This window comes from Rhinopithecus roxellana, chromosome 14 (assembly GCF_007565055.1).
Source record: "Rhinopithecus roxellana isolate Shanxi Qingling chromosome 14, ASM756505v1, whole genome shotgun sequence".
NCBI lineage: Eukaryota > Metazoa > Chordata > Mammalia > Primates > Cercopithecidae > Rhinopithecus > Rhinopithecus roxellana.
This window is the reverse complement of record NC_044562.1, coordinates 60,994,278-61,009,003: the sequence shown is the minus strand read 5'-3', so window position 1 is coordinate 61,009,003 and position 14,726 is coordinate 60,994,278. Positions and strand designations below refer to the sequence as shown.

Sequence of the window (14,726 nt, the reverse complement as noted above, 5' to 3'; positions counted from 1 at the left end):
CCTTTTTATTTTTCTGGGTGTGATGTAACTCCTCCCCTACCTCATCCAAGTAGACAAGTTCATGGAGGATAAACATGACAGCTGATGTTTCTTTTACAGCTGGTTCCGGGGAATATCTGCTGAATATAGGAAAGATCGTCAGTCGCTGTGTGCTGCCCCAAGTGGGAGAACCCTGGTACTGGTGGAGCTCTCAGCCTTCTCAGAGGAAACAATTTCAATGTTTTTGTGAAACCCTAAAGGTCTGGGGTTTGTAGGACTATCTTGAGAAGAGCAGGCAAAGGTGAAGGGAGTGGAGTCCAGATGTGCTGCCTGGAGGGAAACCTGTCACCTGGAGAGGAAGCCGGCACAGGGGAGGCCCAGCCACCCTCGCCTCTCAGTCCCGCACATCTCTGTTAGTGGTAGTCATGGTTCTTCTTGTATTTCCAGCATGTTGAGGCAATTGAAGGAAATGTGAAGATTCATTCATCTCAGGAAAAGCAAAAAATGTATTAACAGCAAGAGTAGAAGTTCACTTGCAGGGAAGATACTGTGTAGCGTATTTATTTCTCAGTGCCAGTGTGGGTAGCTGCTAAGCCCAAGATTGTGTTGTGAGGTTTGAATAGGTCAGTGTGTAAGTCATCAATAAAGTAACATCAGTCATTTTGTTCCTGATTAATATGTTTGCTATTTGAGTCTGCGAAGTACTTTAAAGAAGCTTATTATTCTGAAAAGCAAAGCCTGGAGATTTCCAGTAGCAAAACAGAGAAAGTCTGTGGGCAATCTCAGTGTACAAATAATTCACCGCTGGCATAAAGACAAAGAATTTCAGAGGGGAGGGAAGCTCTTAAAGATTATGTCCCCTTCTGCTTCTTTAATGAGGGCTCATGTTCCAAAACCGAGTCATTTATCCAGGCTCACATAACTGTGGGTGATAGAGTCCAGACTGGAGGCTGTGGCTGGGTCTTCAGACTCCTTTCTTGACAGTCCCCACCTGCATAAATTCAGACTGAGAACAGTGCAGCCACAGCTGAGAGAGGCAGGTGGCACCCAGCATTTCTTGGACTTGTCTGCCAGGTCCCCTGAGTACAGAGGACAGTATGCTGGCTCCTGGGGCCTGTGGGCCCCAGAGAAGCTAAAGCCTTCTTTGAAGGCTGCCATTTTACTGTAAACTTTCGTGATAATTTCACAGTCAGTCTACTCCATAATTTGTTTGAGTTAATTTTGATGGAAACATGGTGTTAAGTAATCAGTTAAGCTTTGATCTCTAACTTTATGCCGTCCAAATCTTCATGATGGCCTGAGCACCAGGCACCCAGACCTGTGCTCTGAATCATGCCGGGGCTGGTTCATAGAGCGTGATAGAGAGATGACAGATCCACACTGGAGTTTTGAAGCTGTGGTTCTCAACCCTGTATTTTTTACAAGTTCCTTAACTTCCTTACTAACCTGAAATGAAATGCATAGGTGATAAAATCAACCAGTGCACATAATTTCAAGTCAATATAACATTTCCGTAAAAAATAAAATACAGGTAGTTTATAGTAACATAATAAGAATTTTGATATAGAAATACTCAAGACCAGGTACACCAGCAGTTGAATGCAGTGGTGAGACCTGCACACACCTGTGCCTGGTGTCACAGGGAGGCCGACACAGGTGTGTTGCACTGAGACCCACACACCACCCCTCATGTTGCTGTCTATGATGTGACATTCTGAAAAGTTGACTCTCAGGAAAGTTCTGAACGAAGCCAAGTATCATCTTCCCTCAATTTCCATGTCGATTGCATTCCTGGAATATTTCATGTATATTTGAACTGTGTAAAACATATTTTGAGTTTATATGTAAGTTGCAATAAGTTTGTAAATCCAAAAATTAAAAACAGTGGTTTTTCTTTTTTTTTTTTTTTTTTTTTTTTTGAGATGATGTTTCGTTCTGTCACCCAGGCTGGAGTGCAATGGTGCAATCTCGGCTCACTGCGACTTCTGCCTCCCAGGTTCAAGTGATTCTCCTGCCTCAGCCTCCTGAGTAGCTGGGATTACAGGCATGTGCCACCACACCCAGCTAATTTTGTATTTTTAGTAGAGACGGGGTTTTACCATGTTGGTCAGACTGGTCTTGAACTCCTGACCTCAGATGATCCGCCTGCCTCGGCCTCCCAAAGTGCTGGGATTACAGGCGTGAGCCACCGTGCCCGGCCGAAACAGCGGTTTTTCTATCTTCCTGAGCAGTCGAGGGAGAAGTTCTTCCCATTGCAGGCGTGTCTGAATGCGGGATGGTTGGCCGACTTGGCCCTGCCCCCCTGCCCCAATACCCTTCGCTTCTTCCCAATCTTTCTGACATCCCAATCCCCCCAACATTTCCAAAATGTCCTCTAAGTCAACACTCCTGCCACTGCCAACTGCCACCCCAGAGTGCCCTGTGCCATGTAACGATTGTTCTCACAGTCATGGCCGTAGGGAAGGCTCCCTTGTGGTTACTGGGGGACTTGGTGAGATTGCCTACATGAGCGTTTCTTTTGGAACTGAGATACAATGCACATGGCCTCTGGGAGACATGGGGTGGGTACGCGGAGTGGAGGCAAGCCTCCCTTGCGTTTCGGAGGCACTAGCCTTGTGCTGTCCGTTCTTGTCCATGTCTGTGCAGGAGGACATCACCCAGCCCACTTGGTTGCTGTGAATAGCAAACTATTTTTAGAGGCTGCTGCATCTGAGGGTTTGGGGGTTTATAGAGAAAACAAAAGTTGGTGGCTGTGGTCACTTCCTATAGCAAGGTGGCTCAGGAAAGGGATCCCGTGTCATAGCCTGGGTACACCACGGCCCCTCCAGGAGCTTGATTCCTTCTTAGCTCAGGGGAAGAATCGCACAAGGACAGAGGCCCCTGCTTGTCTGTGAACAAACTGGCCTTTGTGACCACTTCAGCCTTGGGCTGCATCATATTCCTGTTACATTCACGTGAGTGGACTTGAATTACATCCTTAACACTTTTCCAAAAAGGTTATAAACTAGACTGGTGACATATCATGGGGCCTGGAAAAATAATGCTGCTGCTTTCTCACTTCTCTGCTTGATGCTAAAACCTGGAGGCTAAAATGAATGTGTGTAATTAATTGGAGAACTTCCTCCTGTTTGTGGAGAGCTTTACCGCTGGCAAACGGCTTCTCTCCCTGAACAGCCCTGTGGGGCATCATTTCCATCTGACATCTGAAGAGAGCTGCTGTTCATGGCCCAGTCCTCTGTCCATTGGCCCACTGGGTGTCCCTAATGTGCGCTAACAGGCTCCTGGCAAACGGCGGGCATGGCAGCTACGAATCTGCACATGAGCCGTGTGCCCTAGGTCTCCCCTGGGCTCTGCCGGGGGAGGTGGAGCGGGCCTCCGGTTCACAGGCGGTGCTTTCCAGGCTGCCGGGCTTTCTCAGCCTGGGTGGAAGGAGTGACGTCAGAGCATTTCGCAGGAACTGCCTGCCCGAAAGCTGTGGCTCATAAACCCCTTCCAGCTTCTGCGTAGAATTCTGGACCCCCAGGGTATCACCAGAGAGTTTAAAAGCAGAGGAAGAACGTTTCCTGTGACTGCAGGGTGAGAGGCCCTGGGATTTGTAATTCCACACTAGGCTGGAACCCCAGAAAAGCTTCAATGCTCGGGAAATGTACGAGCGGCGCCAGGATCCCCTGAAGGAGTGTGGGGCTTTTTAAGCAAACTGCCCAGCAAGCCTCCTGCGGCACCTGCTGTCGCTCTGCCCGCAGTCAGGGCCCCTGGCCCACCAGTATTGGTGGTGTTTCTGTTCTTTGAAGAGACCACGTGATGATCTTCTGGTAGGAGCCGTAAGAAGGATACAAATGCCATTAGAGCTGTTAGAGCCCCAGACGCCACTGGAATTGGAGTTCAGGGTGTTGGGCTGTCCCCACCCTTAGGCAGTACCCCCACTGCCTACAACACCTCCAGCGCAGGCTGAGGCCACAGTGAGGAAGGAAGCACATGTGGGCTAGGCCAGGAGGGCTTGCGGGAGGGCTCTCCACTCTGCACTCCGCTAGGGCTTTCTCCTTGCATCCTAATCAATAACTTCTTCTCTCTCTGGTTCTCCTTGGCCTCAGCTCCCTGAGGAGCTGAGCCAGGCTGTCCCTGAGTTCCCTAATCCGGAAGAAGGGACGGCCATTATCTTTGAGTGACTGTCTTCTTGCAGCTGGGAGTCTCTGGGGCTCTGAGCAGGAGGCCTGGGGGGGACCCTGGAAGAACAGGCATGAGTTGAACTATTTACCTCACTGCCCTGTGTGCCCTGCCCCAGCAGAAGCCGTTGCTGCTGTGTGGTTCTGTCTAGGACGAGAGCCCCTCAGGGCCCTCTGCATGCTGTGGGATCCCTTTGCAAAGCACCTCCTAACATGTGCTTCTATCTGTGGCTGGGGCTGGGGATGGTGACTTCTTCACGCAGTCTTCTGCAGGCCTCTCCAGCCTGGCTCCCAAGATGCCACGCACGGTCTGTGCAGCCCAGAGAAGACCCTGCAGGGGGAGAAGGGTCACTTTGGTTGCCTGTCTCTCCATCTGGCCTGTGGGCCGGGCGCCTGGCAGATGGGGCTCCCATGGAGGTGCCCCCACAGACTTGGACTCCACAGCAGGCTGTGGGGCTGGCATCGAGGATGTGGCTGGGTGAACCTAGCTGTCTTTTTAGCCATTTGTTTCGGAGGCCCTGGGGGTCATACTTGTGCTTCCTTGTGTATTTTTAGATCTCTTATCACCATACACACCACCTCCATATTAGAGGGCTGTCATATTCACATATGGTGAAATAAGACACAAAAGTGCAATTCTGGAGTCGAAGTTCGGCTTTCTGGGATTAGGACAAGGAGGCAACTTTAATAGTAAATGGAATCTTTTTTTTCCCAGCCACCCCCACCCTCAAAGACTATCTTGCTCTAAGACCCAGTTCCTGTAAAACTGTCTGTAGGGTCCCTGGCCAGGGTGGGTGGGATCCTGGGGAAAGGGCCGGGCTGTGTGCTCTGAACAGGAATGCTTCTGGACCAACCATTGTGGGTGTTCCTGGGAAGCCAGGGAGCCTGGATCTTGTCAGAGGAGCTCCAGTCAGCTCCTCCCTCTGCTCCATCCTAACCCCACGGGCAGCAGCAGGAGCTGAGAGAGGACACGGTGGGGGTAGCGCTGCAAAACCCAGCAGTAGAGCCACCTTCCAGCAGCAGAAAGCATGAGTTTTGGTTTTGGGGCTCTTTCATTTCCTTCCTTCCTTTCTTTCTTTTTTAAATTTTTGCTCTTTGTTATGAAACATTGCAACCAGACCGAGCTGTGCATGGCCTGCTGCAAGCAGGGGCCCTTATCTTGAATGACCCCACATGCTGGGCAAGGAGGGTGGGGCGGGGGAGGGGCTTGTGGGAACCCAGATCTGGGGTGGGACTGAGCCAACAGTTTAAAGAGCCTTGTACCCTCACTACCCAGCCTCAACAATTGTTCGCTTACAGCCATTTACACCCCACCCAGGTTTTTTGAAGACAAGTCAGAGGGAGATAATGTCACTGTACTCCTGAATGTTTTAGTACCTCAGCAGAGATAGTATGGGCAGAGAAGGGAGGCTTCAGGGTGTAGGACCCCAGGAGCAGACGAAGTGTTCGCTCTTTCCCTGTTGGCTCCTGTGGGGTAGGGACAGACCAGTCCCCATGGACCCTAGTGAGAGGCCATGCCAAGAAGCTGCTGTTCTAATCTCATCAGTGGAGGATCCAGCAAGCCCGGATCGGGGTGAAAGAATGACTCAACCTGCAGGCCATTTGGGGTATGCGCAGTCTGGTCTCCTGAGTTCTCTGAAGCCCTGTGCAGGTTTTGCTTTGTATCCTAAACTCCACGGGCCCGGACTCTGCCACTGGGCTTGATCCTCTGCAGCCCAGCCCGTTCCTGTCCCCATGCTGGAAGCAGCCTCTCAACTCGCTGCCTGGGTTTCCTGTTGCTCTCCCCACCCCGTACCTGCTCCCCACATTTCTATCAGAGCCCTGTTTCTGAAACAAAAGTCAGATTCCGCTGTGTTCTTAAAACCCTTCAGTGGTTCTGAATTCTTTCAAGACAAGGTTCCAGATATGGAGGCTGAGGGCGAGGGTCTGCACCCCAGGTGTCTGCACTCCTTGTCACCAGCCCCTGGTCGCAGCCACCCGGCTCTGCTTGTCCTGTTTCAGGGTCTGGCTTAGGGCTCCTGTCCCGCGGACACCTTCCGCAGCCCCCCAGGGTTGGGTCATGTTCTCCACAGCAGCCCCCGCCCCCGCCCCACGTTTCTTCCCCCATGTGGTCCTCATCACATGTACATTGTCACCAGGCGCTTTGCCTGTTTCCCGGGAGACTGGACACCTAAACTGCATTTTGGAAATCCCTCCCACCGTCTCAAGCGGTGCTGAGACACCACCATGCATTGCCAGCACAGTGCGTTCCTGTGACTTCCGCGGGCCATGGTTAGCCCACAGGCTACTCACAGAAAGTGACAGGCCGTGTTCCGAAACTCTTCAAGCAGTCTGACATGGCTGTGGCCCTTCGTGCGATTTTATATTTTACAAAAGTGTCAGTCGATAAAGGATTCGTCCTGCACCACCGGAGCACTGGCACAAGGTGCCCTGATCCCTGAGAACCCGCATCTGCACAGTCAGTACTCTCCCCACTGTCTGTCATCTGCTGTGCCCTGTCAGGCTGCTGTGCCATTCTTCGCAGTGTCTCTGTTTGGGGAAGAATTTTGTCGAAACTCTGCAGATTTTCTTTTCTTTCTTTTTTTTTTTTTTTTTTTTTTTCCAAGACAGAGTCTTGCTCTGTCTCCCAGGCTGGAGTGCAGTGGCGCGATCTTGGCTTACCGCAACCTCCACCTCCTAGGTTCACGCAATTCTTCTGCCTCAGCCTCCCGAGTAGCTGGGATTACAGGCACCCACCACCACACCCAGCTAATTTTTTGTACTTTTAGTAGAGACAGGGTTTCGCCATGTTGGCCAGGCTGGTCTCAATCTCCCAACCTCAGGTGATTCGCCTGCCTCGGCCCCCGCAAAGTGCTGGGATTACAGGTATGAGCCACCACACCTGGCCAACTCTGCGGATTTTCTTTCAAGCATCTTAAGCGAGTGGCAAGAGTTATTCTGTGGCTAAGTGTGTAGTTTTGTGTTCGTGAAGATGGTCATGCATGGGGGTTTTGTGCCAGTTTAAATGCTGGCTCATGTATTTGTTGGTGTTTAGTCAGGCAGATTCCAAGAATTGCCTGTAAACTAAGTTGCCACTTCCGGTATTGCCAGCACTTTGTTTTCCACATATGAGTCACGTGAGGATCGTAAGGGTGGAGATGTTCTAGAAGGCGGGGGTTGCAAGGATTTGGAATTGTAATCAGTGACAAATGGACTTCTTTCTGAATTCTAATGTAAGGTGGAGATCGCCATAGTTGACCTGTCCTCGAGGTGGGCGCATGTCCTCCTGAGGAATTGATGCCATAACATGGTTCATCCATGGGGTTCCTTTGTCAGCCCAAGCCCATGTGCCTCCCAGCAAAGGTCATGTTTTTTAGTCTTTAAATATCATTATCCCCAAGTGAGGGACAGGGTAGACCTGTTAGGCTGAAGGCGGGCCATGATGGGAACCTTTTCCTTGGTGGAGGGCAGGCCCCCAAGAGCAGCTGGGTCTGACATTGTTTTGGAGTCTTGTGAGTCTGGAGGGGGGATGCCTGACAGGGAGCCCCCAGGTGGAATACTGCATGCTCAGGCAGGTGAGCTCTGCAAGGACCTTTGACCAGACCCAAGCAGAGCTAAGCTGGAATAAGGTGGGGAGCTGGGCAGGCAGGCAGGGAAGTGGGTGGGCGTGCAGGTGCCTGGGACCCCACTCAGCTCACAGAGATACTCTCCCTGTGAGAGCAGGAGTCACCTCAGACCTCCTCTCCTTCTGTGATCTGCTAGTGTGTAATAAATATCCACAATTCAGCGGCTTAGGATAACACATAGTTATGATCTCACAGTTTCTGTGGTCAGGAGTCTGCGCACATTGACCAAGCGCAGTGGCTCATGCTGGTAATCCCAGCACTTTGGGAGGCTGAGGCAGGCGAATGGCATGAACCCAGGAGTTTGAGACCAGCCTGGGCAATGTGGCAAAACCCTGTCTCTATAAAAAATACAAAAATTAGCCGGGTGTGGTGGCACCTGCCCTGTAGTGCCAGCTACTCGGGAGGCTGAGATGGGAGAATCACTTGAACCTGGGAGGCAGAGGCAGTGAGCTGTGATCGCGCCACTCCAGCCTGGGTGACAGAGGGAGACCCTGTCTCGAAAAAAAAAAAAAAAAAAAAAAAAGAGCCTGGACTCAGCCCCACTGGGCCCTGTGTTCAGGTCTCACAAGGCTACAACCAAGGTGTCGGCCACTCTGGGGTCTTTCTGGAGTTCGGGCCCCTCTTCTGAGCCACATTTTTGCTGGAAGAATTCAGTTCCTTGTGGTTGTAGGACTGAGGTCACTGTTCTGCCGGTGTCAGTCAGCCAGGGGTTGCTCTCAGCTCGCCGAGGTCCCTCCTACTGGGCGGCTTGCTTTCTCAAAGCCAGCAAGGACACTCTGACTTCTAGACCGTCTGTTAAAGGGCTTTCCTGATTAGGGCAGGCCCACAGGATAATCTCTCTTTTGAGCAAGATAGTCAACTGATGAAGGATCTTAATTATTATTTTTTAATACTTTTTGCCACGTAATACAGCCTAATTACAGTGGTGTCATCCATTATGTCCATGGTCCCACACACTCAGTGGGAGAGGGGTATGCAGGGCAGGTACACTGGTGGTGGGAGTCTTGGGGACCAGCCCACAATTCCACGGTCCCACACAGTGGGAGAGGGCTATACAGGGCGTGTACACCAGAGTCTTGAGGACTAACCCAGAATTCGGCCAACTGCCCTTGTCTCTCCCTCCATTCCCTTCTGGTTCCCTTCTTTCCCCCAACCCTTTCCTCTTTCTTACATCTCACCCCTCTGTTCCCCTTCTTCTTTCGGTATGGCCTCCCTTCTCTTTTCCTGGCCCCTCCTCTCTGTTCCTCCGCCCCCAACCCCCAAGCTGGTGGGCTGTGGCTGCTTTGAAACCTCATACCTGCTCTGAACTGACTTAGAAACTGAGCCAATGGCACAGAGCCACCTGCCTTACTAGGAAGGGCTGCCCTTGGCGTGGCATTGGTCACTTTGCTGGCCCATTGGTAGGGCTGTAGGACGTCACTCTAATGCCTTTCCTTCTCTGTCTCCTTCCTCTTTGCTAGATCTTTGTATAGACCCAAGAGGCCTTTCTTTTGTTTGAGACAGGGTCTCACTCTGTCACCCAGGCTGGAGTGCAGTAGCACAGTCACAGCTCACTACAACCTCAACTTCCCAGGCTCCAGTGATCCTCCCACCTCAGCCTCACAAGTAGCTGGGACCACAGGTGTGTGCTACCACACCTGGCTAATTTTTGTACTGTTGGTAGAGACAGGGTTTTACCATGTTACCCAGGCTGGTCTCGAACTCTTGACCTCAAGAGATCCATCTGCCAGGGCCTCCCAAAGTCCTAGGATTCCAGGCCTGAGCCACCATGCCTAGTCTGGCCCCAATAGGCCCTTCACACCATGTATTATGGTCTTGGAAATTGAAAATGGCAACAAGGTATCAAACTCTTGATGCAGTTGTGATTTTTGACACCCCTTGATTTGAAAGACATGGGGTGGGTTGATAAAGGAGCCAAGTGAATAGAACAGATTCCTCATGAGGACACAAGCCAGGCAACCTCAAGACGACAGATCAAGTATGGCCAGTTTGCAACTTAGATTAAAATTGAGAAAGAAGATACATCTGTAATATAGTGTAAGTCTAGGATGGGAGAGATGGATGTCCCTGTCAGGACCACCCCCATGCCAGGAGCTTGCTAGCCACCTCGGAAGTCCCATTTTAATATTATCTAGGAGCCAGTTGTGGTGGTGCAAACCTGTAGTCCCAGCTACTCAGGAGGCTGAGGCAGGTTGCTACAACCCAGGAGTTCCTGGCTGCAGTGAGCTGTGATCACACCTGTGAATACACACACACTGCACTTCAGCCTGGGCGACAGAACAAGACCCCATCCCCAAAGGAAAAAGAAAAAAAAAAGGAAGAAAAAAAGGAAAACATTATGCAAGACGTCTGAAAACTGTGTTTATAGAACCATTGGTGGAAGGATTATAGACATATTCTCAAAAACACTTAAGTAGAAAGAGGGTGGGGTTTATTTGATACCAGAAAACCTACATTCAGTAACATGCCATCGAGCTTACTGGGTTGTTGTATCACATGAAACGGTGCATACGCATGCGGTTTGTAAACTGTTTTGTAAGTCGTTTGTAGAAACAGTTCAGATGCCAAGCTCGATAGCATCATGTCCATTCCTGCTCAAGCATTTGAAACGTTCTCATAGAGCAGAATGTGGCAGAACAGCTACAAGTTGAAAAATACTTATATGGAGGCTAATTTTTTAGTGCAAGGAAGGACTCCAACAGCTAGAACCATTCTGCTGTGATCTACATTATGTTGGGAAAAGATGGACTCCTGGCACGGCTGTGTTGAAGGGGAAGCTGAGAGTGCGTGTGTGCTGAGAAGTGACTGGATGGGAGTTCGCTGGGATTACAGTCCCAGCTCCATGCCAGCCAGCCCTATGACCTCAGATGGGTCTGGCAGCTTCTCCAGGCCTCCACTTTCTGCTATCTAAAGCGAGGGATTGAACTGGAAACCTGGAGTAGCATCCAGCTGTTAACACTCTGCTCCATGCGTCTGTCAGAGCTCCAGAGGGAGGTTGACTGCCCAGCCCTGCCACTTACAGGCTGTGTGACCTCAGGCAAGTTACTTACCCTCTCTGTGCCTTAGTTCCCTCATATTTAAACTGGGGATGGTAACAGTCTCTGCCTAATGAGGCTATTTCAGGGAGTACATGGCATCATATCCATAAAGCTCTTAGAATAGTTCCTGCCTAGCATGTGGTAAGGGCTTGATAAATGGTAGCAGTTCTTATAACGACTATTTCTGTTGCTCGTGACCACCCTTTTACTCTATTAGTCTGGAATTTATTGCTGTATATCTGTTAAACTCTGAACAAGATTTTCTTTCCGCATCATCACTGCTGACCCTCCACTGGGAAGGTGCCTGCTGCTCAGTCCTCTAATAAGATATTCTGTCTGTTTCAGGCGGAGGCCCGGCTCGCTGCAAAACGGGCGGCCCGCGCGGAGGCTCGTGAGATCCGCATGAAGGAGCTGGAGCGGCAGCAGAAGGAGGTAACGTTTGGGACTCCTTATTGGGTCTTTTCACAGTGATTTGCGTTCTGGGCCCAGCGTGCAAGGGCAGGCACCTGTTGCTGCAGATGCACCTGGCTGGCTCACGTTGCTCATGGTCGGAGTGCGTTTGTACCTTTGACTTCTGCCCAAGGTCAGGCCGGGAGTGCACATAGCTAGCACGGATATCAGGCATGCCTGCTCAGACCTGCTGGCTCCTGAGAGGAGCTTAGAAGCCTCTTGCCTGTGAAGATCGTTGTTTCCAGCTGCAAGGAGCCAAAATGTTCAGGGTCTGAGCTTTAAGTTCTAACTGTTGTACTAGAATCTAGATTCTCTGGATTAAAGTAGAAAAGCAGAATGGATTAATGAGTTTTTAAACTGGTCAAATTGTTTTGTTTAAAAATATGTCCCCCGTGGTCTGTACCGTGTTGGTCACACACGGGCTCCAGGTTTCAGGATATCTAGAGCTCCTGTGTGATAGAGAGACAGGAAGGAACACATGGATGAAGCAGGCAGGGAAGAAATTCCTCCCTGGGAAAATGGCTAGCAATGTGTTGACACACCTGCTCAAGCTATTTGCAAGTTATTTTCATCATCTTGAGCTGGAGCTGGGAGTCATTTCCGACAGCATGAGGGTTCTTTAACTCACAGTTATGGTGTGACCTTTTCTATGACCTCAGAGACATAGAAGCTGAGACCCCACTCAGTCCATGTTCTCCCATGGGCCATGCCCTGGGGCCAAGGGACCATCCACACCTGAGCTCACCCCCAAGGGCTTTTCTTCTTAAGAAGATTTGAAATTATTTTGTTAGACAGAAGTAACCAGCTGCCTTCCCCAGGGTTGATTTTCTTGTTTGGCTTACATAGCCAAATGTAAAAAGGCGAGCCAGTGTTTAAAACCAGTAAGATTTCCAATAAAAACCTGAATTTCCAGATTCTCTTACGGTGGTTGTAGATTCCGCCACATTCCCAGCAAAGACCAAGCTGGCCACATTCCCTGCAGGGTTGGGGCCCTGCCGCCGGTCGAACGTGCTCATTGCCCTCTGCTGCTAGGAGTTTGCCGCTCCGTGTAGAAACCTGCATGCAGAGGCTGGGCAGTGTCAGCGAGCCCTGGGAACCGTCCTGCACACTCAAGCTCTGGTATCCATAGTGGTGCCGGAGGCCACTAGAAGCAATAGTGCTTTTATTCTGAACTGGTTTTTAAATATGTATATGTATAATTTTTCTTTTTTTTTTTTTGAGATCAAGTCTTGCTCTGTTGCCCAGGCTGGAGTACAGTGACATAAGCTCCGCTCACTGCAGCCTCTGCCTCCAGATTCAAGCGATTGTCATGCCTTAGCCTCCCGAGTAACTGGGATTATAGGTGCGTACCACCATGCCTGGCTAATTTTTGTATTTTTAATAGAGACGGGGTTTCTCCATGTTGGCCAGACTGGTCTCAAACTCCTGATCTCAAGTGATCCTCCTGCCTTGACCTCCTGGCCTCCCAAAGTGCTAGGATTACAGGCATGAGCCACCACACCTGGCTTAAATATATATATTTTAAATGACAATTTCAAGTGCTTTTTCACACTGCCCAGTATCAGTGTTTCTGTAGAAATGTCTGTTCATACCTCAGCGGACACTCTCAAGCTCCTTGTGTGCGGGACACTGCTGGCCCCTTCCATCTGTTTTAGAAACCTAATGGCAGCAGGTGGGCAAGGTGGTTAATTTGGCGGGCAGTGGCCACTGTTTCTTAGGACACACCACTGTGTGAGCAGACGGCTGCCTCTTTCTCCAGAGCCAAAAGCCACCCCCTCAGGCTAATGCTGGCGTTCCGAGGCGTATCTGATTTTAATTCACTTCGCCTGGCTCTCCAATAGGACCTCAGTCTTTGTTTTTTTTATTAAGGTCGTAAAAGAGTTGTAAAAAGAATTTCCCAAAATATTTTGTTGTTCTGGCAGGTTTTGCACAGTTGATGGGATTTTAAGGCCCCCTGCCCTGTTCATAGTTCCCGTGTCTCAGCTCTGTTGTTACAGCAGAGCCAAGGGCTCAGAGGATGCAGGATGGCCGTGAAGCTGTGAGTGGGCCCTACTCGGCCTTCATGATGGCATCCGTCATCCTTTCTTCATCTTTCTCTTGTACAGTAGATGTAACGAAAGTTACTTTCATCAAGAATACAAACCTAGGATTTCTACAAAATCAAGGTGAAAAAAGAATTATGTAGTATGTACGAACATCTTCCAAATTAAACATTTAGGTAAAAACATATTGTATCTTTTTTTTTTCTTTTTTTGAGACAGAATCTTGCTCTGTCGCCCAGGCTGGAGTGCAGTGGCATGATCTTGGCTCACTGCAACCTCCCTCTCCTGGGTTCAAGCGATTCTCCTGCCTCAGCATCCTGAGTAGCTGGGACTACAGGTGCCCGCCACCATGCCCGGCTAATTTTTTGTATTTTTGGTAGAGATGGGGTTTCACCGTGTTAGCCAGGATAGTCTCCAACTCCTGACCTCGTGATCTGCCCGTTTCAGCCTCCCAAAGTGTTGGGACTACAGGCGTTAGCCGTCGCACCTGCCCCATATTATATCCTTAATTATGGATAGAATTGATTTAAATATATACATATTGATATAAGCAGCTTGTTACAAAGTTGTTGGGCAAAAGTTCTTGATTTAAAAAATAACTAAGATGAATTAAGGCAAGCAATCATCTATGTGAATGGCCTCCTTTAAAAGCAAAGCATCCCTTTATTCCTTTGATTCAAAGGAAGCCCTTTTCTGTTGCATTTTAATTGTACAACGTAAGGACAATCTGTTGCTGGACTCCCGCATCTCTGTTGTAATATTCTAAGCCACACGAGAAGAAAAATAAAAAATAAGCCGGGCGTAGTGGCGGGCACCTATAGTCCCAGCTGCTCAGGACACTGAGGCAGGAGGAGCATTGCTTGAGCCCAGGAGCCTGAAGCAATGATCGGGCCATGATTGTCCCTGTGCGTAGCCACTGCACTCCCGCTGGGGCAACATAATGAGACCCCCATCTCTTTCAAAAAGTCAAAATATAAAAAGTAGTTGCTACTCCAGGTGGGAAACCAAGTCTTGGGCATTTAATTTTAGTATCGTAAAAAGGGGGTGCAGAGCAGCCTTCGCTGATGCCTCTGATGAGCACAGGCCTTGCAGAGAGCATCTGATGAAATCTAGGAAGTCTGATGTAAAATGCCATGGTTTGCCCTCTTCAGCACGCGCACAGATGTCCTTTGCTTAGTAGATCGCATTCAGACAGCATGGTTTTATCATAAAGATATTTCAGGGGGCCACAGGGGTCAAAATATCTCGTCCTATTGCAAATTCGGTGGAAAGTCCTCCACCAGGAGTGGTGGTTTTGGTCTGTGCTCTCAGACAGCCGGGACCAGAGGAGGGGATGGTGTCCCTTGCAGGCAGCACCTTTGGCCAACGTTACCTTTTGCATGGTCCTCTGTGGATCTGCAGTCTCAGCTTCCTCATCACTGATGCCTGCACCTCTGCCCTCACGACTGT

At 49.9% G+C, this 14,726-nt stretch overlaps 1 protein-coding gene across 25 annotated transcripts in view; it reads left to right on the top strand.

Annotated features, from left to right (window-relative positions):
• The window catches only part of LRRFIP1 (LRR binding FLII interacting protein 1), a 167,322-nt gene that overhangs the window by 72,891 nt on the left and 79,705 nt on the right, over nucleotides 1-14,726 (top strand). For all 25 annotated transcript variants that reach the window (XM_030917056.1, XM_030917053.1, XM_010357959.2 and 22 more), the window contains exon 2: nucleotides 11,131-11,217. In XM_030917056.1, coding sequence (XP_030772916.1) covers nucleotides 11,131-11,217 — 87 coding nt within the window. The remainder of the gene's footprint in view (nucleotides 1-11,130; nucleotides 11,218-14,726) is intronic.